The sequence below is a fragment of the Urocitellus parryii genome, chromosome 8 (genome assembly GCF_045843805.1).
Source record: "Urocitellus parryii isolate mUroPar1 chromosome 8, mUroPar1.hap1, whole genome shotgun sequence".
NCBI classification, from domain to species: Eukaryota; Metazoa; Chordata; class Mammalia; order Rodentia; family Sciuridae; genus Urocitellus; species Urocitellus parryii.
This window is the reverse complement of record NC_135538.1, coordinates 108,801,787-108,821,367: the sequence shown is the minus strand read 5'-3', so window position 1 is coordinate 108,821,367 and position 19,581 is coordinate 108,801,787. Positions and strand designations below refer to the sequence as shown.

At 48.8% G+C, this 19,581-nt stretch overlaps 1 protein-coding gene across 9 annotated transcripts in view; it reads right to left on the bottom strand.

Moving 5' to 3' along the window:
* Trerf1 (transcriptional regulating factor 1) overlaps window positions 1-18,899 on the bottom strand; it is a 39,019-nt gene extending 20,120 nt beyond the window's left edge. For 2 of the 9 annotated variants that reach the window (XM_077801859.1, XM_026383599.2), the window contains exons 1-10: window positions 18,048-18,899; window positions 17,415-17,993; window positions 15,945-15,991; window positions 14,834-14,984; window positions 13,495-13,737; window positions 9,386-9,767; window positions 8,496-8,562; window positions 6,954-7,093; window positions 6,720-6,823; window positions 4,991-5,066 (exon numbers count right to left, since the gene is read on the bottom strand). In XM_077801859.1, the coding sequence (XP_077657985.1) occupies window positions 4,991-5,066; window positions 6,720-6,823; window positions 6,954-7,093; window positions 8,496-8,562; window positions 9,386-9,767; window positions 13,495-13,737; window positions 14,834-14,984; window positions 15,945-15,991; window positions 17,415-17,993; window positions 18,048-18,899 (2,641 nt within the window). Of the gene's footprint in view, window positions 1-4,990; window positions 5,067-6,719; window positions 6,824-6,953; window positions 7,094-8,495; window positions 8,563-9,385; window positions 9,768-13,434; window positions 13,738-14,833; window positions 14,988-15,944; window positions 15,992-17,414 lie in introns of all 9 variants that reach the window. The other 7 variants (XM_077801857.1, XM_026383596.2, XM_077801858.1 and 4 more) reach the window with 5 other exon arrangements.
* Window positions 18,900-19,581: the final 682 nt, after the last annotated feature.

Sequence of the window (19,581 nt, the reverse complement as noted above, 5' to 3'; positions counted from 1 at the left end):
GGCAACAAATCCATTCTCACACTCAACACTACAACTGGCCTCCTAATCTCAGGACTGCCCACAGGGACTGAGACTCCATCTCTGGGCTCCTAGGTAGAATTTTCAAGCCAAAGCCTGGCACATACAATAACATCTGAATGCACCTCCGGAAGGTGTGAACGTGATTCTGCCACTCATTCCTTTTGTGACCCCAGGCTAGTCTACTTCTCTGTTTTCTCACCTATGACATGAGGATGGTGGCCATTGCCCTGTGATTGATTGATCCTAAGTAGGTGCCCAATAGATGCTCTGGATCTTCACTGGCCACTTGGAGAGAAGATTCCAAATCAGCCCAGGGTCACAGGCCACACACTGCCCCTCTGATGTGTGCCCAGGGGCCCTCATGAAGACCACAGGTTCCTGTGTGTGCTCCTTACTCTGAATATTTATAATCCACAGTGCTCCTGTTACTTCCCTCTTCATCTACTCCCTGCTCCAAAATCCCTCTGGAATCAAACACCAAGGAAAGGCTCAGGCGGTTCTGTGATCTGGGGTCTATCAGCACACAAGCACTCTCCTCATTCTTAGACAGGGATCTACGCCAACCTTTCTGGGATTCTGCATCTTGGACAAAGTCCAGGATAAAATGCAAAACCGAGGCAGGGGACTGCCACAAATCCTCCCCTCTCCTTCTGTCCTTCCTCTCTCTGTAAGATCCCTGCTGCCCACTCAGCAGGCACCCAGGGTTAGTGGGCTGACATCCCCCCAAACTCATTTGTTCCACCTGGGGATTCCTGGCTATTGGGCTATTATCAGCAGGGGCCCCTAACAAGACGATTAAGGCTAATGACAAAGAGCCTAATTAACTGGATAAAACTGGTGCTGGAACAGTATCCAGAGGAAAAATGCTCTGAGCTTCGGTTGCTGGGAAACAGGCTCTGGACTGTGGCTAATTTAGGGGCCATCTACAGTGAACCCAGGCAATTAAAAAGAGACATGGAGGGGGAGAGAAAGTTTGAACACAGTATCTTTTAGAGGGCCTTTCTGTCTTCCCTCCAGGATTTTAAAAACTTTTTTGATGCTGTTATTGTAGTTACACCAGAAAGACTGGTTCGTCATAGTAAAAGAGGATTGTTTCATATCTGACTTCCCCTCTCTATAGGGTTTTCATAGTGGGTGAAAGGCAGATAATTTTTTTTAGGGTACAGGATGAAGCAAGCTGCTACCAAAGTTCCCCCTGAGGACAAAAGGGAGGGAGGCCCCAATGTGAATCCATATTTTGAACTTGTCCACTAAACATTTTCTTCACAAGTGCTATGTCAGGCAAGGCAAGAGGACAAGTGTTAATTCCATTCCTGCCTTGAGGGGACTGTGTCTCTATGCAGCTAGAGACATGGGCAAAGAATGCCTGAAAAATGAAACCACAGTTGTGTTTCTTACAAAGTATTCTCTTGAGAATGTAATTCTGTCTCCTCATCAAACTGGGGCAGCTTCCAAGGCAGAGAACAGGCCTCCCCCAAGGAATGGGTGTTTCCTTTAGGTTTCCCTCATCTCTAGGGCTCAGGGCAGGGTTTTAGGACTCAGTAGGTGCCCCGGCTGTGGTGGAAGCTGATAGTCTCTATGACCCTGGCCAAGATGCCAGGGCCAGCTGTCAAGCCCCCTCCACTTTGTGCCCATCTGCAGAATGACCAGTTCAGTGGAGAAACCAACGATGCTGCAAGCCAATTAATCACAATCAGGCACCTCCCTGTTTTGGTTTCCCCACACTTAGACCTTCCCCACCCAGTGGCAACTGGGAATCACTGGAAGCTACACATGGGTGGACAGTGTGGGGGGCAATACCAAGAGAGGGACAGTGAGCTGGACCATGTGTCCTTGAGTGAACTGAGTGCTGGGAGCCACTGCTGCAGTACCTTCCTCTGAGAATCTTGTACAGGACTCAGCTGACCATGGTAGTAAGCAGCCCACCCCAACTGGTTGGTCCTTCATCCCCTGGCATGTCTCTTCTGGGTCCCAGCATTGATCACTTTTTCCTTTTCTTACTGAATTGCTTGGGATGGAGTGGGAAAGGGAAGGTAATGAGCAAACCAGGAAGTGATCTTCACAGGTCTGTCTTTCTCCCCCAAACTTACAGCCTCTCTCCCTGAGCTCAGCCTTGCTGCCTCCCCTCCAGGGCACAGATAGGCCCTGGAGAGCTGACCTCTTTCTCTCGGTAACTGGAAGCCTAACATACAATCCCAGGATCAGGAGTTGTGGTGGGTGATACTGGCCACAGCTGCAGAGCTGGAAGCTAAAGGAGCTCTAAAAGACAGTGTTCTGGTGAGGCTGGATTTGAGCCAACTGTCCTACTGGGGAGCAAGTGGATGGACCTCAACAGAAGAGCCAAGACAGTGTGGGGCCATGAGGGGTGGGATTCACCGCCACCAAGGAACCAAACAAGGGGGGGTCAGGAGTGGAGGGAAGGAGGTGGGATATGGGATGGGGTGGACTCTGCCACCTCCTCTACTGCTAAGGGCATGGAGTTTGGTCAGACTTTAGGGAGCAGTGACCTCTGCCCTTTCTGTTCAAAATTCTAGAATATTCTCTGGGGCCTGGTCTGCAGTCACTTCCTGGAGAAAGCAAGTGACTAGCAGATATAGGTGAGCACTCTTTTCCTTGGAGATGCTGACCCTTCACATCTCAGCTCCACCTCCTCAGCTCCACCTCTCATTACCTCTCACTCTCAAATGAGTCCAGAAAGCAAGAGTCTTTCCCTGTCTGCCTGGGGAGGAAGGGGAGGGCAGATGGGTAAGAGATTAGTTATGGGCCTCCAACCCCAAATGATCAATTTATTTTAGCAGAGTTTTGGACCTTCTGGTTTCACATTCTTGGTAATGTCTTGGTGCTTTTAACTTATTTTGCTTGGGACTACATGGGGGTTCTAGCCCATAGTTTTCCAGTCTTTTTCATGTCATGACATGCATAAAAATAATATTTATTTGACACACTGGGAAGGACTGGAGGGGAATTGTGTCATATGAAGTTGTTTATAACTGGACATGACTAACCCTGAGGCTCTGGCCACTCCAGCCACACTGAGGCAGAGGGAGGCAGCATCTCAAAGCCCACAGTTGGGAAGCTCCTTTTAGCCAGTCCACTATGCAGAGAAGCTTGGGACAGGCTCCAGGAGGCTGGACAGCCTGTCAGGGCTTAATGGGCAGCAGATGATGGCGGAAATTAAGAGAAGATGGGACTGTTTCCATGGCAGATTAAAGAGAACTCCCACATCTTTCAACCCACTCTTGGGACAGACAGGAAATGATGGAGATGATATTAAGAAATTGAATACTTAGGACACTGGTTCAAAGATAGATTTCTTTTCTTTTTGGTGGTACTGGCAATTAAGCCCAGGAGTGCTCACCACTAAGCTACATCCCCAGACATTTTTCTTTCATTTTTAGACAGTCTCATTAAGTTACCCATGCTGGACTTGGATTTGCCCTCCTCCTGCCTCAGCCTCCCCAGTAGCTGGGATTATAGGCATGTGACACCACACCTGCTTAATGAAGAAGCCTGGCCTGGGCTTGCTGTAAATATTGAGGGACTTCAAGACTTTCCACCTAGTGACAACAGGCAGAAAGCCAACTCATGAGTAAGGCAAATGGTGGACACTTCAGTATCTGTAAAGAAGCCTTTACTTGCCAGACTTGTAATCCCAGTGGCTTGGGAGGCCAAGGCAGGAGGATCATGAGTTCAGAGTCAGCCTCAGCAAGACCCTGTCTCTAAATAAAGTATAAAAAAGGAAAGGGGATGTGGTTCAGTGGTTAAGTAACCCTGAGTTCAAAAAAAAAAAAAAAAGAAGAAGCCCTCACCTTAGGCCACATCTGGTCACCTGTACCAAGGACTGGAAAGAGTATTACTAGGTCTGAATGCCCAGATGTTCAGCATCTACCTGGGCAGGTTCTGCTCAAGGCACCAAGGAAACCCTGAAATGACTAAAAATCAAGGGGCACTTGAGATTCAGCCCCTCTGAAATATAGAGAAACAGGGCAGAATTGTGAAGACCTCAGAATGAACAGGCTTACCAGAGTTAATGTCCATAAAGATGTTGACCTCAGCTTTCTTTGTCACCTCTCAGATTCCCCAACTAGTTTCCCTGTCTCTGTATGCTTCACACTCCATTCAAATCTCAAAGGCATCTTCTTCCCTCTTACTGGTAATGCTACCATTAATCTACACACTCCCCAAACCCTGTGTGTATGACGTCTTTCTCCTGTCATTAGAGTGACCCATTGTTTAAGAACTGCTTCCTCTAAGCTGCACAGCAGGACTCTGTCAATGTCTGTCACAGCCACTGTTGTATCTTAGTGCTCAGCACAATCCTTTGTACACAGTAAATTTTCAATAAGTAACAGATGAATAAATGAATAACAGCAGCTAAAAAGAATGTGCCACACCTGGGGCTACAAATACTACCTCTTACCTTTCCAACAACTCTACGAGGATAGAACATGAATCCCATTTTACAGTGGAAAAAAATTTAAGGTTAGTGGTCGAGTGCTTGCCTAGCATGTTCAAGGCCCTGGGTTCAATCCTCAGCATTGCAAAAAATAAGGCTGCAGAAGGCCAAGGGACTTGGTCAAGGGTGTAGCCAAGGTCTGGACCTACCGCTACTGGTTCCAAATCCCTGGGGGCTGCTGATGGGCACCAGCTCTGTATTGTACCCTCTGTGGCTCTATCCTCAGCAGTTCACGGGCCTCACTTCCACTTGTGCAAGCACATTCTACTATCACACAGGTCTTGGCACACCCATGAGAAGCAGGAGTGCCTACCTAGACAAAGGCCTCACAGTGCTGGGCCAACGACACAAACATACCCATCTGCTGGGTCCCAGGAGGCTTGAGATCACAAATGGTGATTAGGACAGAACCAGTGTTATTTGTTATTAAAAATTATGAAAAAGCGACACAGCCAAACATGCAAGCAGCCTGCTTTCAGGAATCAATGGGGCACAGAGCTCCTGGCAACCTACCGGCATAGTGGTAATTTGCTAAAGGATGACATTTTAACCTGACTGGCTTCTGCAGCAGCAGCATTTCCAGAGCAGCCTGTGGATCCAGAGGAGAGAAAAGGCAAGAGTCAGTGACAGGTCTGTGTATCCTACGGAGATCATCTTCCCAAAGGGGAAAGCGGTTAGCCCTGCTGAGCCCAGGGACGGAGGCACTAGAAAGAAGAGAGAGACTACTCTAATTGGGGCTTGCTTTCTGTTCAGCCCCCAACAAGACTCCTCATTCTGACACCCTCCCCAGCCCATGCTGGCAGCCAGCTGGACATGTCACACTCAGGCAGCGACTGAGACTTCACTCCTTCCTAGGTGAGGGCCCACCAGCCTCAGAGAGACCGGGGTTGTCTCTGGGAAGGGCTTCAAAGGAATGAGTGGGAGATTTGTAATTGTATTACACAAAAATCATGTCTCATTACAACTGAACGTAAGCAGCTGTATTAGGAATAACTACAAGTAGTCTCCCTAGAAAGCCTCACTAAGTAAATTAAACCTTTTAGATCTGCCTCAATGGGTTTTAAAAACAACACTGCAGGAAGTATTTTTTTTTAAAGTGCAGTGGCGCACACCTGTAATCCCAGTTACTCAGGAGGCTGAGGCAGGAGTATCACAAGTTTGAGGTCAGTGTAGACAACTTAGCGAGAACTTGCCTCAAAATAAAAATTTAAAAAGGGTTGGGGGTGTATCTCAGTGGTAGAGCACTTGCTTAGCATGTGTGAGGCCCTGCGTTTAATCCCTGGTACCACAAAAATCTACCACCACCACCACCACAACAATAAAACACTGCAGGCAGAGTTGAGTAGTGTATGGAGCAAAGCCTGGAATCTTGATATTCCAAGTGTGACCCACAGATCATCAGTGCCGGCATCACCTGGGAGCTGTTTAGATGCAGAACCTTGGGTCCCACCTCACACCCGCTGGATCAGAATAAGCATTTTAACAAGATTCCTCAGATATTCTTGTGCACATTAAAACTTTGAGGAGTGCTACTCTGCAACCCTAACCTCAAAGGGTGAAGAAGAGTTCTCCAACTCCTCCTAAGTGTAGTCTTATTCTACACAAGTACTTGAAGGGTATCATGGCATTGAGACATTAGTTTACTGTTACATTTTCATAAAATCTAAAAGCAGGAAGCTGGATCCAGTATGAGGAAGAACCATGTATTTATACAGAGAGGAAATGAGGTTACTGATGGAGTGATCTAGCCAGAAGGCAATAAGGGGACACCTGTAAAACTGTGTTAAAGATGGAAGAATGGAACCAACTGGTGAACTGTACACTTTTCATTGGGTTAGAGGTAAAAAGATTCTGTAAACACCAAACTTTGCTGATTTTCATAGCAAGGAGGACCATCTGCAAGTGTGACAGGCTACTTTGGGCAAACTCTTGTTTCAATAATGAGAATAACTTGTACACAAGACAGTAATAGTTTTTCTGATATGAAATACAAGACAGATAAAAAGAAATTCTAATTTCCTAAGACAGATGTGCTCACAATTATTGCTTAAGTACAGATGTGTAGAAAAGAAGTCCAACTGGAGTTTTTTTTCTGCAGGCTTTTAAATCCTGACTTCTCACTGAGATAAGCAACACAGAGGCATGTGGACTAGCCATCATCTTACTCATGGGGCAGTACAGACACTTGGGGAAATACTATTCAGAATTCTAATTGTGACGCCTCCTTCTCATGGTTCCTTACCATCACATCACCTTTGGCCTCGAAGAGAGAGTGCAAAGCAAATTCAGAATTGGTCCCTCCACCTGGCAATGCACTTGAACAGCACAAATTCAGAAGATTCTCCACTGTTGGGAATAAAGAGAACCAGTGCATCAGAGAAAGCTCAGCATTATGGAAAAACACATCATCCTGGAGCCGGAGGTTCCAATGAGAGCAGCAAGCTTCACCCACCCAGCTTCTCCCATATGCCAATACCTCGCTGCTGGAGGTCCTGGTTTTCCAGCTCTGGCCAGGGCTTCCATACCAGTGTGGCCTTATGTGTGTCCTGGGCCAGGGCAGAGACATCCTGGAGTTCTGGGATCTCTGCTTGGAATCTTAAGCCAATGTTGATGCGTCTTTAGTAACAAGAAGAAAAACAACAGTGTGGTCTTGAATTTGATGGCCTAAGCCAAGGGCAACTGTCAGGAACTTGAAAAAGAAGGAAACCAGTTCCTTCTGCAAGAAGAACGCAGGGGCATTTCCTCACAGTGTGACCCTAAGATTCCAGGCATGGCTTCTTCACTGAGATAAGGAACAGCTTTAAGATTGGGGAGAATTGTTAGGGGGAGCGAGGGAGCAGGCTGGAGCCTTTCTAGTGCTCTGTAACTGGAGTGGAAAGGGGGCTAATTCAAAGAAAACAGCTGCCCAGAGCATAGCTGATGGTACCATTTCATCAGGAAAGACAGATGAATTTAAGGTTTGTATATAATTTTTTATCCCTTTCAGATCACTTTTACATACATTATTCTCTTAGCCTAACAGAGATCTGTGATGTACACAAGACACTAATAGTTATTTAATAAGAGTCAACCCAAGTCTAGAAAGGTTAACTTGATACAGATAAAAACCAAAATGGGCCAGAACTGGAGTTTTCTGATTTCTGACTCAGTATACTCCACTACTTAGTGCCTTTTCTGTGATTATCCATTGAAAGAACTTTTCCCTTCCCTAATATAACAGTGCCTCCTTATCTCCAGTTTTGTGTCCTGTGGTTTCAGTTACCCATGGTCAACTGAGGTCTGAAAATATTAAGTGGAAAAATTCCAGAAATAAGCAATTTATAAGTTTTAAATTTTATGTCATTCTGAGTAATGTGATGAAATCTATCCCCCCCAGGATGTGAATCATCCCTTTGTCCAGAGTATCTACTCTGTATACACCACTCCCCTGTTCATCACTTAGTAGCCATCTAAGATATCGGCTAGAGTACTGAGGCATTGCAGTATTTGTATATAGGGTCTGGTACTATTGGAGGTTTCAGGCATCCACTGGAGGTCTTGGAACATATCTTCCATGGATAAGCAGGGACTACTGTACCTCCTACTGCCCATGCATGATTCAAGTACTCAACAAGCTCATTTGGAAGCGTGGCCAAGAATCTGACAGAGGAATTGGGAAAGCAGGAGCATTCAGGAGTCTCTTAAGAAGGCTGGACATCTAGAATGCCTCAATGTCACTGGGGATGTGAAAGCATGGTGGTCTACCTAGATTAGCTTATGAAGCCAGAGACAGGGATGCTAAGTTCTCTGAATCCAGTGCTTTACTCTTTCACTATGCATTTAGGCTTTGGCAAAGATCTTGAAATATTGGCAACTACAGGGAAATAAGAGTACTGAAGAAATACCCAAGTCCTACATTTCCACAACTTCTCTATCATTGGCCTCTCTGACTTAAAGGTACTGATTACTCTTCTCAAAGCCCCTGATCCCTTTCTTCAGCTGAGACTTCTGTCCTAAAAAATAATTGGCTTTTTCTTACGGTTCAACATCCACGGTCTGCTCTCCAGGCCCTGGGGTGATCGTCATGTTGCTGCCATCAATGCTATCTGAAACAAACAACAACAACAACAAAACCTGAGGTTACTGGCCAACAGGGAAGCAAGGCTGAAAAAACTGAAGCAAATGAGCTGTTAGCCTACCAGTCATAGCAGGCCTACTCCTCCACCAACCCATGTCCTTCACCAGAGAGTTGGATGCAATGTGGTTCTAGTGGCTCAAGGCCAGCCATTTCTCACACAGGTTGAGAAACTTGTCCCACACTGGCCTGTTAAGCTATGGTGTGGTTCCTATGCAAGTATTCTTGCTCTAGAAAGAGATCTTGACCACAGGCCTCTCATGTTTTGCTTTGGTAAAGACTTAGTCTTGCTATGTAGCCCAGTAGCTCAAAAGTAGCCTGGAACTCAAAAAGATTCAAAGTGATCTTCTGCCTCAGCCTCCTGAGGAGCTGGGACTACAGGCTGGCACCATGACACCCAATTTTTCACGCTTGATCTTTATAAAGCCCGCTAAAATGTCAAGGCCTGGTCTTGCATATCATACCTAATCGCTACTAAATGTTTATTCTATGTCTTCTACCATCATCCAAGGCAGTCTGAGCATGTGCACCTAAAACTATTTCCTCATCCCAAAGAGATGGTAGGGATCACATCACTTTTTTCTCTCAATGAGACTGTGATTCCCTTGAGGATGAGGGCTGTATCTAAGAGTTTCTGAGCACCCCAGCACCGTCTCTGGTACATATAACAGATATTCCACAGAAATCGGTGGGGTCAATCATAGACAGCTGAAGAGCCTGAGACCCCCCCCAACCCCGCCCCCGGGCCGGACAGCACCCAGCACAGACAGGGATGGGGCTGACAGGCGACTCACTGGAACGGCACAGCAGCACCCTTGGGGTGGGCGTGAGGGGCGTGAGGGGCAGCTGCGGGTGGGCGCCAGGGCCGTGCCCCGCGATGAGGACGTTGCTGAAGAGCCCCGAGCCCTGGCGCACCGGGCTCAGCATGGGCGGGGGCGTGTAGGGGGGCAGCTCGTGGGTGGGGTCCAGCAGCAGATGGTCCCCGAGGACGCGCGGGGAGCGCAGCTGGCTCTGGTACAGGGTGGCGCCGGAGTAGGAGGTGGGGTTCGGGGTGTAGGAGGGCGGAGGCGGAATGAAGAGGGGCTCGGGCCGGTGCCGGAACTTCTTCTTCTCCTGCACGGTCTTGAGGGGCTCCTCAGCCTTGGCCACGGCGGGCTGGTGTTTCCGGGGGATTTCCTACAGACGGGACAACGACCTGATTCAAACAGGCTGCCCCGCCACAGGCCAGCCCCACGGGTGCGGGGAAGGGGTCTCTATGGGGACGGACTCCCTTCCGCTTGTCCCCCTCCCGCTCCCACCACATCCGCTTCGGCCAAGGCGGGTTCTGGTGGCTGGGCCAGGAAGAAATCGGGGGTCTGGGAAGCCGCCCCTGATGTCCGGAGCGAGCCGGGGGTGACGGGAAGGGTGGGTGGGCGAAAGAAATCAATTCAGATTCTCTTGGCTTCTCACTACATTCCCATCTGCTTGAGTGGAATCCAGCTGAGTGGGCTCCTCGGGGACAGAGAGCCCAAGTTCTGAGAAGGGGGCAGAACCATCCGCTCAGGGCAGCAGGGCAGAGGGGCGCAGCCTGGCCCGGCTCCCAGGGCCGGCGACCCTCCCTGGGCTCTGCTGTGATCCTGAAGGCCCAGGCCCGCTGCGACCCCGAAGGCCCTGTTCTGGGGATCTGCTCAATCTCCCCCCTGCCCACCCCTCACTGCTGCGCTGCACTGCAGCTCACTTGCAGCAAGCCCTCCTCCTGGGCCGGCTTCCTGTCAGCAGAGTTAGTTTATTTTATGGCAACGGAACCAAGCTTAGTCTGGAAGGAAGATCTGCCACATGGATACATATATACTCAATAAGTAAACACATGCACGTCAATAGAGAAGCAGGGCATGCCAAAGCCAAACAGAAACAGACTTGGGTTGTGTGCCAGCATCAGCCCTGAAAGGTCAAGGGCTGATGTGGGTGGGGGAGGCGGCAGGGATACCTGTGGAAAGGTTCTGAGCAGTCTGAGGTACCCTCCTGAGCACTGCAAGTCAGGGGCCAGTCACAGCTGCAGTTCCCAGCAACCCCTGTGCCCAGGGTGGCGCCTGATAGGAGCAACAGCAGGGGGTGATGGGAATGGCTGGTCATGGTCATGTGACTGGCTGCCTCCAGACCATGTGACTTGCCCCACTGGGCTCCTTATCTCTGAGCTCCTCCTGCTTGCAACAGGCTCTCCCTCAGCATCCTTGTCTTCCAAGGTGCCTTGCCAACTTCTAAGACTGGAGTCTAGGAAGGCAGAGAGCTGGGGAAAGAAGGCAGCAGAGGGTCTCAGGCTCCAGGCTTCAGTGTGGAGGTTCCTAAGTCCTGCCTCAGCCACAGGGGGCTCTCAGGCCACAGCTCCATAGCCCACCTCTTCTCCCCACCAGAGGGCTCCTCACCGCCTGAGTCTGCGGGGGAGAGGCTGAAATGAAGAGAGGTTGAGGTAGAGAAAGGAGGCTGAGGTGGACAGAGAAGGCTGAAGTGGAAAGAGAAAACTGAGGTGGAGAGGAGGCTGAGGTACAGAGAGGAGGCTGAGGTGGAGAGAGGCAGCTATAGAGAATGGAGGAAGGAGGCTCAACAACTCCCTGCTCAATGCCAACTGAGGAGCAATCCTGAAACTTTAGCCCTGTTTCTGGGTGACTGATGAGGTCATGTAAGTACACGTGGACCTCACAGTGATCTCAGCTCTGCCCTGGAATCTAGACTTTAGACCACAGGGCCTGAGGTCCCTTTTGGCTCTCTCCTCCAGCCTCCTGTCCTGCTATTCCACCTCTATTCTAGGATTTTCTCATCCTCCAGGCAAGGCTCTGAGCCACTTGGACCAGAGAAGCTACTCAGAATGTCACACTTGGCTGTCATGTGACAGGAAGTATTTGCAATGTTCCACCCCACTAAGCTATCTGGATTCTGGAAGTGCGGACAAGCACCAAGAGCTTTTAAAACCTTCTGGCTACAACATCATGTACAACCACAAAAACTGTACTCCATGTAGGTATGATATGTCAAAATACATTCTATGGTCCTGTATAACTAGAAAGAACAAATAATAAAATAAAAGAGTTTCTGGCTACAGAGAACTGGGAGAACTATTGATGAGTCCAACCTTCTCTAGTTCAAGGGATTAAATCAAGACTCTCAGAGGGTAAGGGGCTCAACTGCCCTTGTCCTATTTGGTGAGACATAGAGCTCAGAATTCAAGGTTCCTCCAAGACATTTTAATTTCTTTACATCGCGTGCCAGGATCTTGCTCACATTCATTCAATTCCACCCCCATGTTTCCACTTCAGCCTATCTCTCGACTTAGAAAGTCTCTTACCCTGCAATTAAGCCAACTTCATTCCTCCCTTCAAAGCCTGCTCAGAACTTCCCTACAATGATCTCCTGTGCAAACTCACACCAAACTCCCTTTTCTGTCCCTAGTGCCTCATTACTTCAGGCCACCTGGTGTACAAACACACCTTGATTTATGATGGGGCTATGTTTCCATAAACCCATTGTAAGTATTTTAAGTGGAAATGCATTGAACACCCCTAACCTACTGAGCATCCTACCTTAGGATCATAGCGCACTATGGAGTCTTAGTTATTTCCCCTAGAGATGGCAGGGCTGACTGGGCACTGTGGCTTGATGCCACTGCCCAGCATTGTGAGTGAGATCTGAACTGCATATGGCTAGCCCAGAAGATCAATATTCAAAATTCAAAGTATGGTTTCTACTGAATGCACTTTTGTACCACTGTAAAGTTGAAAACTTGTAAGGGGACTGTCTGCATTGCCATCCATCTCTTCAGCCACCATCTTGAATGAATGAGTCTTGGTTGTGTTGCCTGGACTGTGACTACTGTGTGACTAGGAACCCTTGACTGAGATTTCTCCAAGATTACATGCAGTGCATTTAAATCAGGAACTTCCCTGAGCAGAGAGGTGGCTTGGATATGCCATTTCATCTCTGCCTGTTGCTGACGCCCTCCTGTCATCTTCTGAGAATCTTCATCTCTGGAGGTTCTCTATCGGCCTTTCTTCTGAGGCCTTGGTATCACACAGAACCAAACTGTCTCTTTCTGGACTTTCCTAGTTCCCTTAATTGTGCATGCACTCCAATCCTATTCTAGCTCAGCTCTACTCTCATTGCCTCCTGGATTCTCAGCAACCATCTATTCTCTAAGGAGAAACAGGACCCAACACACTACTCTGTGGGAAGGGACAAGTGTGATACAGTCGGTCTCCCCAGGAGGGAGAGAGAGAAAGAGAGGAATTTGAGGAAGGGAAGGAGAACGTTAACAGTTCAGTGAGAAACACAAATCACTTTGCTTTCCTGAGATTAGGGGTAGGTGGCTCTCAGTAGAACTACTTTGGGAACTTGAACAAATTGGGTTCTCCAGGGTATTTAAGCAGATATGATGTTGAAAATATTAAGCATTCGTTAAGGCTGATCATCAGAATAGATGCCAGGGCTACAGCCTTGAGGCCCTGCAGTTCCAGGGGTTACCTCTTTGGTGGCTGGATTTGGGGAGGTCTAGTGGTCCTGGGAAATAGTCAGGGCCCTGGGCAACAGCTGATATTACCTGGATAAATTATCCCATATTTTAATAACTGGCATGGTTGTATTGGTGACTTCCAACCAAATTATCCTCTGTTTAAACCTGGGAACACCTTGAGGTGTCTAATGCAGCCCATCAACCTGGAAGAGCAACAGGTATTTAAAGGGCAGTGGGCAGGTGGCCAGGGGGGCTCAGCCCCAAGAGGAGGTCAGGTCAGTGACTCTGGAAGAGCTGTCCCCATCTCCAAGAAAGCAAAGGGATGTCCCCACTCCAGGCAGGTGGGGCAGAGCAGCAACTCACAGCAGGCGCGTGGGGGGCAGCCCCCTGGGGGGAGTGAGGGGGAGAGAGGGTCATCCTCACGAGCACAGGCATCTCGTCGTCCGACACCGAGCTGGCTGGCTTGTCTCTGGCGGAGGGGACGGCAACGACGCTGTTGGTGAACCCCTGAGAGCTGGGCTTGGGCGGGAGAAGCTTGACAGGGACAGACACGGGCATGACCATAGGCGTGAGGCTTTCTGCCTCGGGAGGGAGCTGCGGTGGCGGTGGAGGCGGAGGCGGCAGTGGCGGCTGGGGCGGAGGCGGCTGGGCCTTCTCTCCTTCCTCCTACACAGACAATAAAGGCTTTGATCCTGGGCTGAGAGCAGCTCTCCCAAAGGGGATGATGCACTTGCTTTTCCCAAAAGATTCCAGGACATCAGGCGTGGGTGACAGGGAACCACTGCTGCCAGTGGTTTCCTTCCTACAAGCCTGGGTCCCTAGGTTTAGTAATGGCAGTTGAGGTAGATAAGGCCATGCATTCTGTTTTCTACATTTAAAACATCTTGACCATAGATCACTTGTATGTTAAAATATTTTGAAAAATTTTGTGGTTGTCATTGCTTTTAAGGACAATGACACTGACTTGTAATCAGTAAAAACAAAATACGTGATCTTCTGTAGGAGTGTTTAATTCCATGGGCTTCAGTTTTCTTATGTCAGGCTGAAATTGGCATCCTATCCTATATTTTATTTGGGTTAAGAAATCACACTGAAAATGCAAAACCTGTTATTTTTTAAAAAGTGAAGTTCTTTTATCTGGCCTGGCCAGGAGATGAACAGATCTGGGTAATCCACATTTTGATTAACACAGAGATAATCTCTTAGACTTTAAGATCAAGAAATTCTGAGAAAATTCTTTGAATTTTAATTAACTTAATTAATTCATGGACAGTATACTACCTAGATATTCTATGTGGATTATCCAGAGGGTGTTTAAGGCTCTTTGGATACTAGAACCAAACACCTTTGCACTGGCAAACACAAAATTCTGGCTGAGTGCCTGATGGTTACATCCTCTTTCCTTGGCCACTGACCACTGATCTTGGAGGCCCTAATGGCCGTCGATTTGGGTCTTTCAAGTAGCAAAAATTAAAAATAAGGTGGCATTTACATGTGTGGGTCTTTTTTTTTTCCTGTCTTCTCTGGGAAGTAGAGAGGCCCCTATTTGACCCTTCTTCATAAGGCCAGGGAAGTAGGGCTGTTGACCTGGCTGGTTCCCAGCATCCAAGCTGAAGTCTTAATCTGGTTCGGGGAGAACTATGCCTCCCCAGGTGCCCACATAGGGCTCCCATCCCAATTTCTCACACAGTTTTTCTGACGGCGGCAAAGCAAAGCAAGCAGCACATGGTTTGAGAAGGACCAGGGACTAGGTCCTGCTAACCTGTTTGAGGCTGGGGGACGCCCTCATTCCACCGTGGGACCGCATGTGGCCATTCAGGGCGGGCAGGCTCTTGAACTCTTTCAGGCAGATGGAGCACGTCAGCTTGCTCTTGGCATCAAATTGTTCCCCAAACACTCCTTTGGGTTGGCCACTACTCAAGGGGTAGGGCCAAATGGAGAGGACACACACACATTGAGGAAGGAGAAACAGCAGTTTATCACAAGACCTCTCACCCACAGCATACCCATTTTATTCATCCAATGCTCCCTTGTCTGATGCCCAGAACCCTTCAGAGAACCAAGCCCAACTTGATGAAAAACTGAGGCTCAGAGTGGGAAAGGGCTTTCTTAAAAGCATATGAGAGTTGACCAACACATCCTCCTTATCCCAGGCCTTCAGGAACTGGGGTTCTCCCACCAAGGGTTTACTGCCCTTCCAGAGTCAGCTTGAGCACATCTCCTCTGAATGTCTTCTCTGAGAGACACTTAAGTTCCTTGGGGTAAGTCCCCTGGGGTAGTCTGTACCGCACGTTTCAGCAGTCTACCAGGATCTGGCTTCGTCTTTAATTTTTCACCATGGCTATGAGAGGAGGGAGCCAGGCTATGGTATTACCACTGCATTCTCAAAGCCCAGCTCTGTGCCTGGCACACAGCAGGCATTCAATAAATCCTAACTGATTAAATGGATAGTGGACAGAATAAGGGCTTTGGAGTTATTCCCAACATTGCTACTTACTTAATGTATACCCTTAAGCTCTGAGACTCAGTTTTCTCATTTCTAAAATGAAAACAGTATCAGCTAAATGGTTTTTGAATGCTTGCTATTTTGGAGGGGGGGTGGTTGTTGGGGATTGAACCTAGGGCCTTACATACGCAAGGCAAATGCGTTACCACGGAGGGCTTCCTACTGACAAGGCACATGATGACCACTGTGTTATTTCACTATACACAATACACGGTGCCAAGCACACAATCACTGCTCAAACACAACTGCTATTATTATTCCTATGCTTCTTTGAAAAATTGACTCTGAATTTAAAAATTAATCATGAGAAACAACCCAGTAAAACTCCCAGTCTCCGAAAATACCACCAAGCCTCCATTCATCCTACCTTGACTCAGGGGACCCCGGCTGGGCTCTCCCATCAGGTAGGTGCATCTAATTGTGAGCCAAGCAGGACACCGAAAGAAAAGAAGAAAGAGAAAAAAAATTGTGTTTCTGAAGTGGGGTTTTTTGACCCATGTGAACAGTAGGGCCTAGCCTTCCAGAGCTTTCCCACTCCCAATGACCCTGCTCATGCCCACTTAAGCCTTCACTCTTCTGCACCTCATTTCCTTCACTTATATGCCCCTGACTAGGGACCACTGCCCTCTTCCTGGAGCAGCCACAAGCCCACTAGGATGCAAACTTCCTCCACCTTTCTCCCAGTGCATCCACTCTGTGCACAGACCAGGCACCATCCTCATGCCCACAAGGAACACAGAGGAAAGCTGGATGACTCAGCCTCAGGCCCCAAGACCACATGCAGGTTTCTTTTATAAAAGCTTTAAAAGCCCTGGCCATGGACTCTCATCCTTGTATTCACAGAGGCCCTCACAGACCCAGTTGCTTCTTGGTCTGTGTCCCTGATGAAACAAGGTCCAGAGCAAGTTCACCTGTGGCCTTCAGCTTCCCTTAAGCCCTTTCTCCACCCTACTAGTTCCAGATTGGGGTCCCCTTCTCCCAAGATCCTGTCGCACAAGTCTGTAGCACTTGGAACATGCCTAAGTACTCGGTGCACACAGTGGTCATTATCAGAACTAACCAAGAGTTAATAACTATGGCTCACAGACTCAATCTGGCCTGCAGACATGTTTTATTTGGCTAGACTATTTTTTAAAAAATTCTGAATGAGACAGGGTGTCTGCTGTCCAGTTTACTACAGTCTCCACCACTACCAATTGTCTCATACCAGGCCATTTTGCTTATTCATGTTACCATCCTAGATTCTGTGACAGCTAAGGTTCATTTCTGCAACTATATGCAGCATCCCCTTTGGGAGAGTCACAATGCACACTGGCACATTAAAGGCTCCGAGAAGCCCTACAGCATAGCAACCTGTTCTACCCTGAGAAACTCCAAATTTATCCAACAAATCCATTATTTCCCCAGCAATATCCATTAATATTCTGTAGAACTGCTGTTCTGAACTTTGAGAAATGTTGTCATAATGGTCCCAAAGGGGGATCAGTTTCATAGGGATTACCCAGAGGATACAAATTTAAGGGGGTGAGACACCCGTCCTCACTGTGTGGTCCCTGGCGTGTGACTCAAGGTCTTGATCATTACATGAATCACTTAGGATATGATACGGTATTTTGACCATCACCTTAATGAGATTATAAGCTCTATGGGCAAAGGACTGAATCAAAACTGAGCGCCCTGCACAGACAGTGTCTGGCACATGTAGGTTAATGTTTATGAAACATATAAAGAAGAAAAAGGTTGATAGGTGGACAGAGGATTGGGCACTGCAGAGGCTCAGCCCTGGCTAGCCCTGTAGCAAACTGAGATGGGGGAGACACTTCCACTGTGAGAATACCTGGGGCCACATGGCACTGGGAGACGGCTGCTGATGCTGAGGCCCCATGTTGTTGAGGTGGATCCCACTGGGGGAGAGGAGTGGTCGGTGGGGGAGGGCGCTGCTAACCCGGGTCAGGTCCGAACTTGCTGGGTCTCCCATTCCTGTATCAGGAGGCCCCAGATCCCCGTGGGAGCTCAGCATGGCCGGGGCCTGCCTGTCACTAGAATAAGTCTTCAGTTGACTGTCCTCACGCTGCTGGTGCTGGGGCAGGTGGCTTTGCTGGTAGAGGGGGTGGCTGTAGGGTTGCTGGGGTTCTTGGTAGTAGTACTGGGGCATGGAGCCCAGATGAATCAGCTGAACAGCGTGCGCCTGCTCCGGGGTGTACTGATGAGGGTCCCTGTGGTAAGAAGGGGGCTGCAGATGCACTGGTTGCTGCTGCTGTTCTTGCAAGTGTTGCATCATGGGTTGGGGCTGGTAATACTGAGGTATCTGCATTGAACTCTGCCGCTGCTGCAGTGGTAGCTGCTGTTGCGACTGCGGCTGCGGCTGAGGCTGTGGTGGGCGAGTCTGTTGCTGTTGCTGCTGCTGCTGCTGCTGCTGTTGTTGCTGCTGCTGCTGCTGCTGCTGCTGTTGCTGCTGTATTTCTTGCACGGAGATCCGCTGCTGCCCTGCTTGCTGCTGTTGCTGCTGTGGATAATACTGGTGCTGCTGCATCTGTTGCATGTGCTGTGACAGCATCTGTGGGGTTTGCAGCGGCTGTCCTCCCTGCATTGGCATCTGAACCAGTGACTGCTGGTAGTCATAATACAGGTGCCCTTGGGACGGGTGCTGCCCGACCTGAAAGGCTGGTTTGGACAATCCCCCAGTGAAACCAGGGTGAGCCTGCTGGGCCACCTGCTGGTAGCGGGAAGGTATAGTCGGTGCTGGGGGCTCCATGGGCTTCTGAGACAGCAGCTGGCGCAGGGCACTGTCAGGGGCTCCATCCATCACTGCTGACTGGGTGTGCAGCACCTGGGCCATATTGTTGACCTGAATTCGCAGGTTTTGGTTGGCGAACACCTGGGTGAAAGAGTCCAGCTTGTGTAAGACACCACTGGTGAGCTTCTGGGTCCGGATCTCACTGGCTTGGGAGTAGGTATACTGGTAGCCATCAGCGGGCTCCACCTGGGCGGGTGCCCCCCACATCATATTTGAGTTGGCCAGGTTGCCACGTAGCTGGACATGGTTTCCAGGCCCTGCATGGCCTCCCCACCCTCCCTGCCTCGAGGTATCCATTTGGCCAAGGTTTTTGGAACCAACAGGTAGGCCCAGACTATCCCGAGTATCTTGAGGGAAGTGGGGGGAGATGGGCGAGGCCTGAGCGGCATCCATTCCACCCCCTGTGACTGTATTCCCATAGTTGTGGTTCAGCCCACTGTGGACACCAAGGGGTGGCTGTTGGTAGAAAAGGTTCTCACCACCATGGGCCACGTGGTTGGTCTTGTACAGTTGCTGATCTCCCATGGTGTCTGCCTTGGTTATGAATGTCCAGCCACAAAACCATAAAAAAAGGTAAATGAAGAAAACCCAAAAAGACGGAAACCCTGAGAAGCTGAGAGAAAGCGTCCACACTACTCCATGGCTGACATGTCTGTAAAGGAGGCTGGAGCCAGGGGTTCCTCTTGGCCTGTACCACTCATCTGCAGAGCCCGGGGCTTTACATCCTCACCCGAGCTGAGGTATGGACCAAACACCACTGTGGTGAGGAGACACTGCTCACACCTGTAAGACAAGACACAAAGAACAGGAAACAGTTTACTTAGATGTTTCATGACAAGCAATTCTCTCCAATACTACCAGTTATAAAAAAAAAAAAATATATATATATATAAAATAAGACATTCAATTAGAAACAGCCAGTGTCATACATTTCACATCCTTTGCAACGGTTCTGCCGATCTGGACTCTCCCATGAGGTGTCAAGAGTTCTCTTACTTTCAAGCCACCGTTCAATGGCTCATTAGTTTATTGATTTGTTAATTTACTGTTTTGTTCATTGATTAATTCACCCGTTCTTCTGGGACCTTGCTATTGCAAATCTGGCACTATTCTGGGACCTGTGGGGGATATGAAGGAGTTTAGGACATGCAATTTATTTGTTCAACAAATATTTTAGACACCTACCAAGTATAAGCTTGATGCTGGG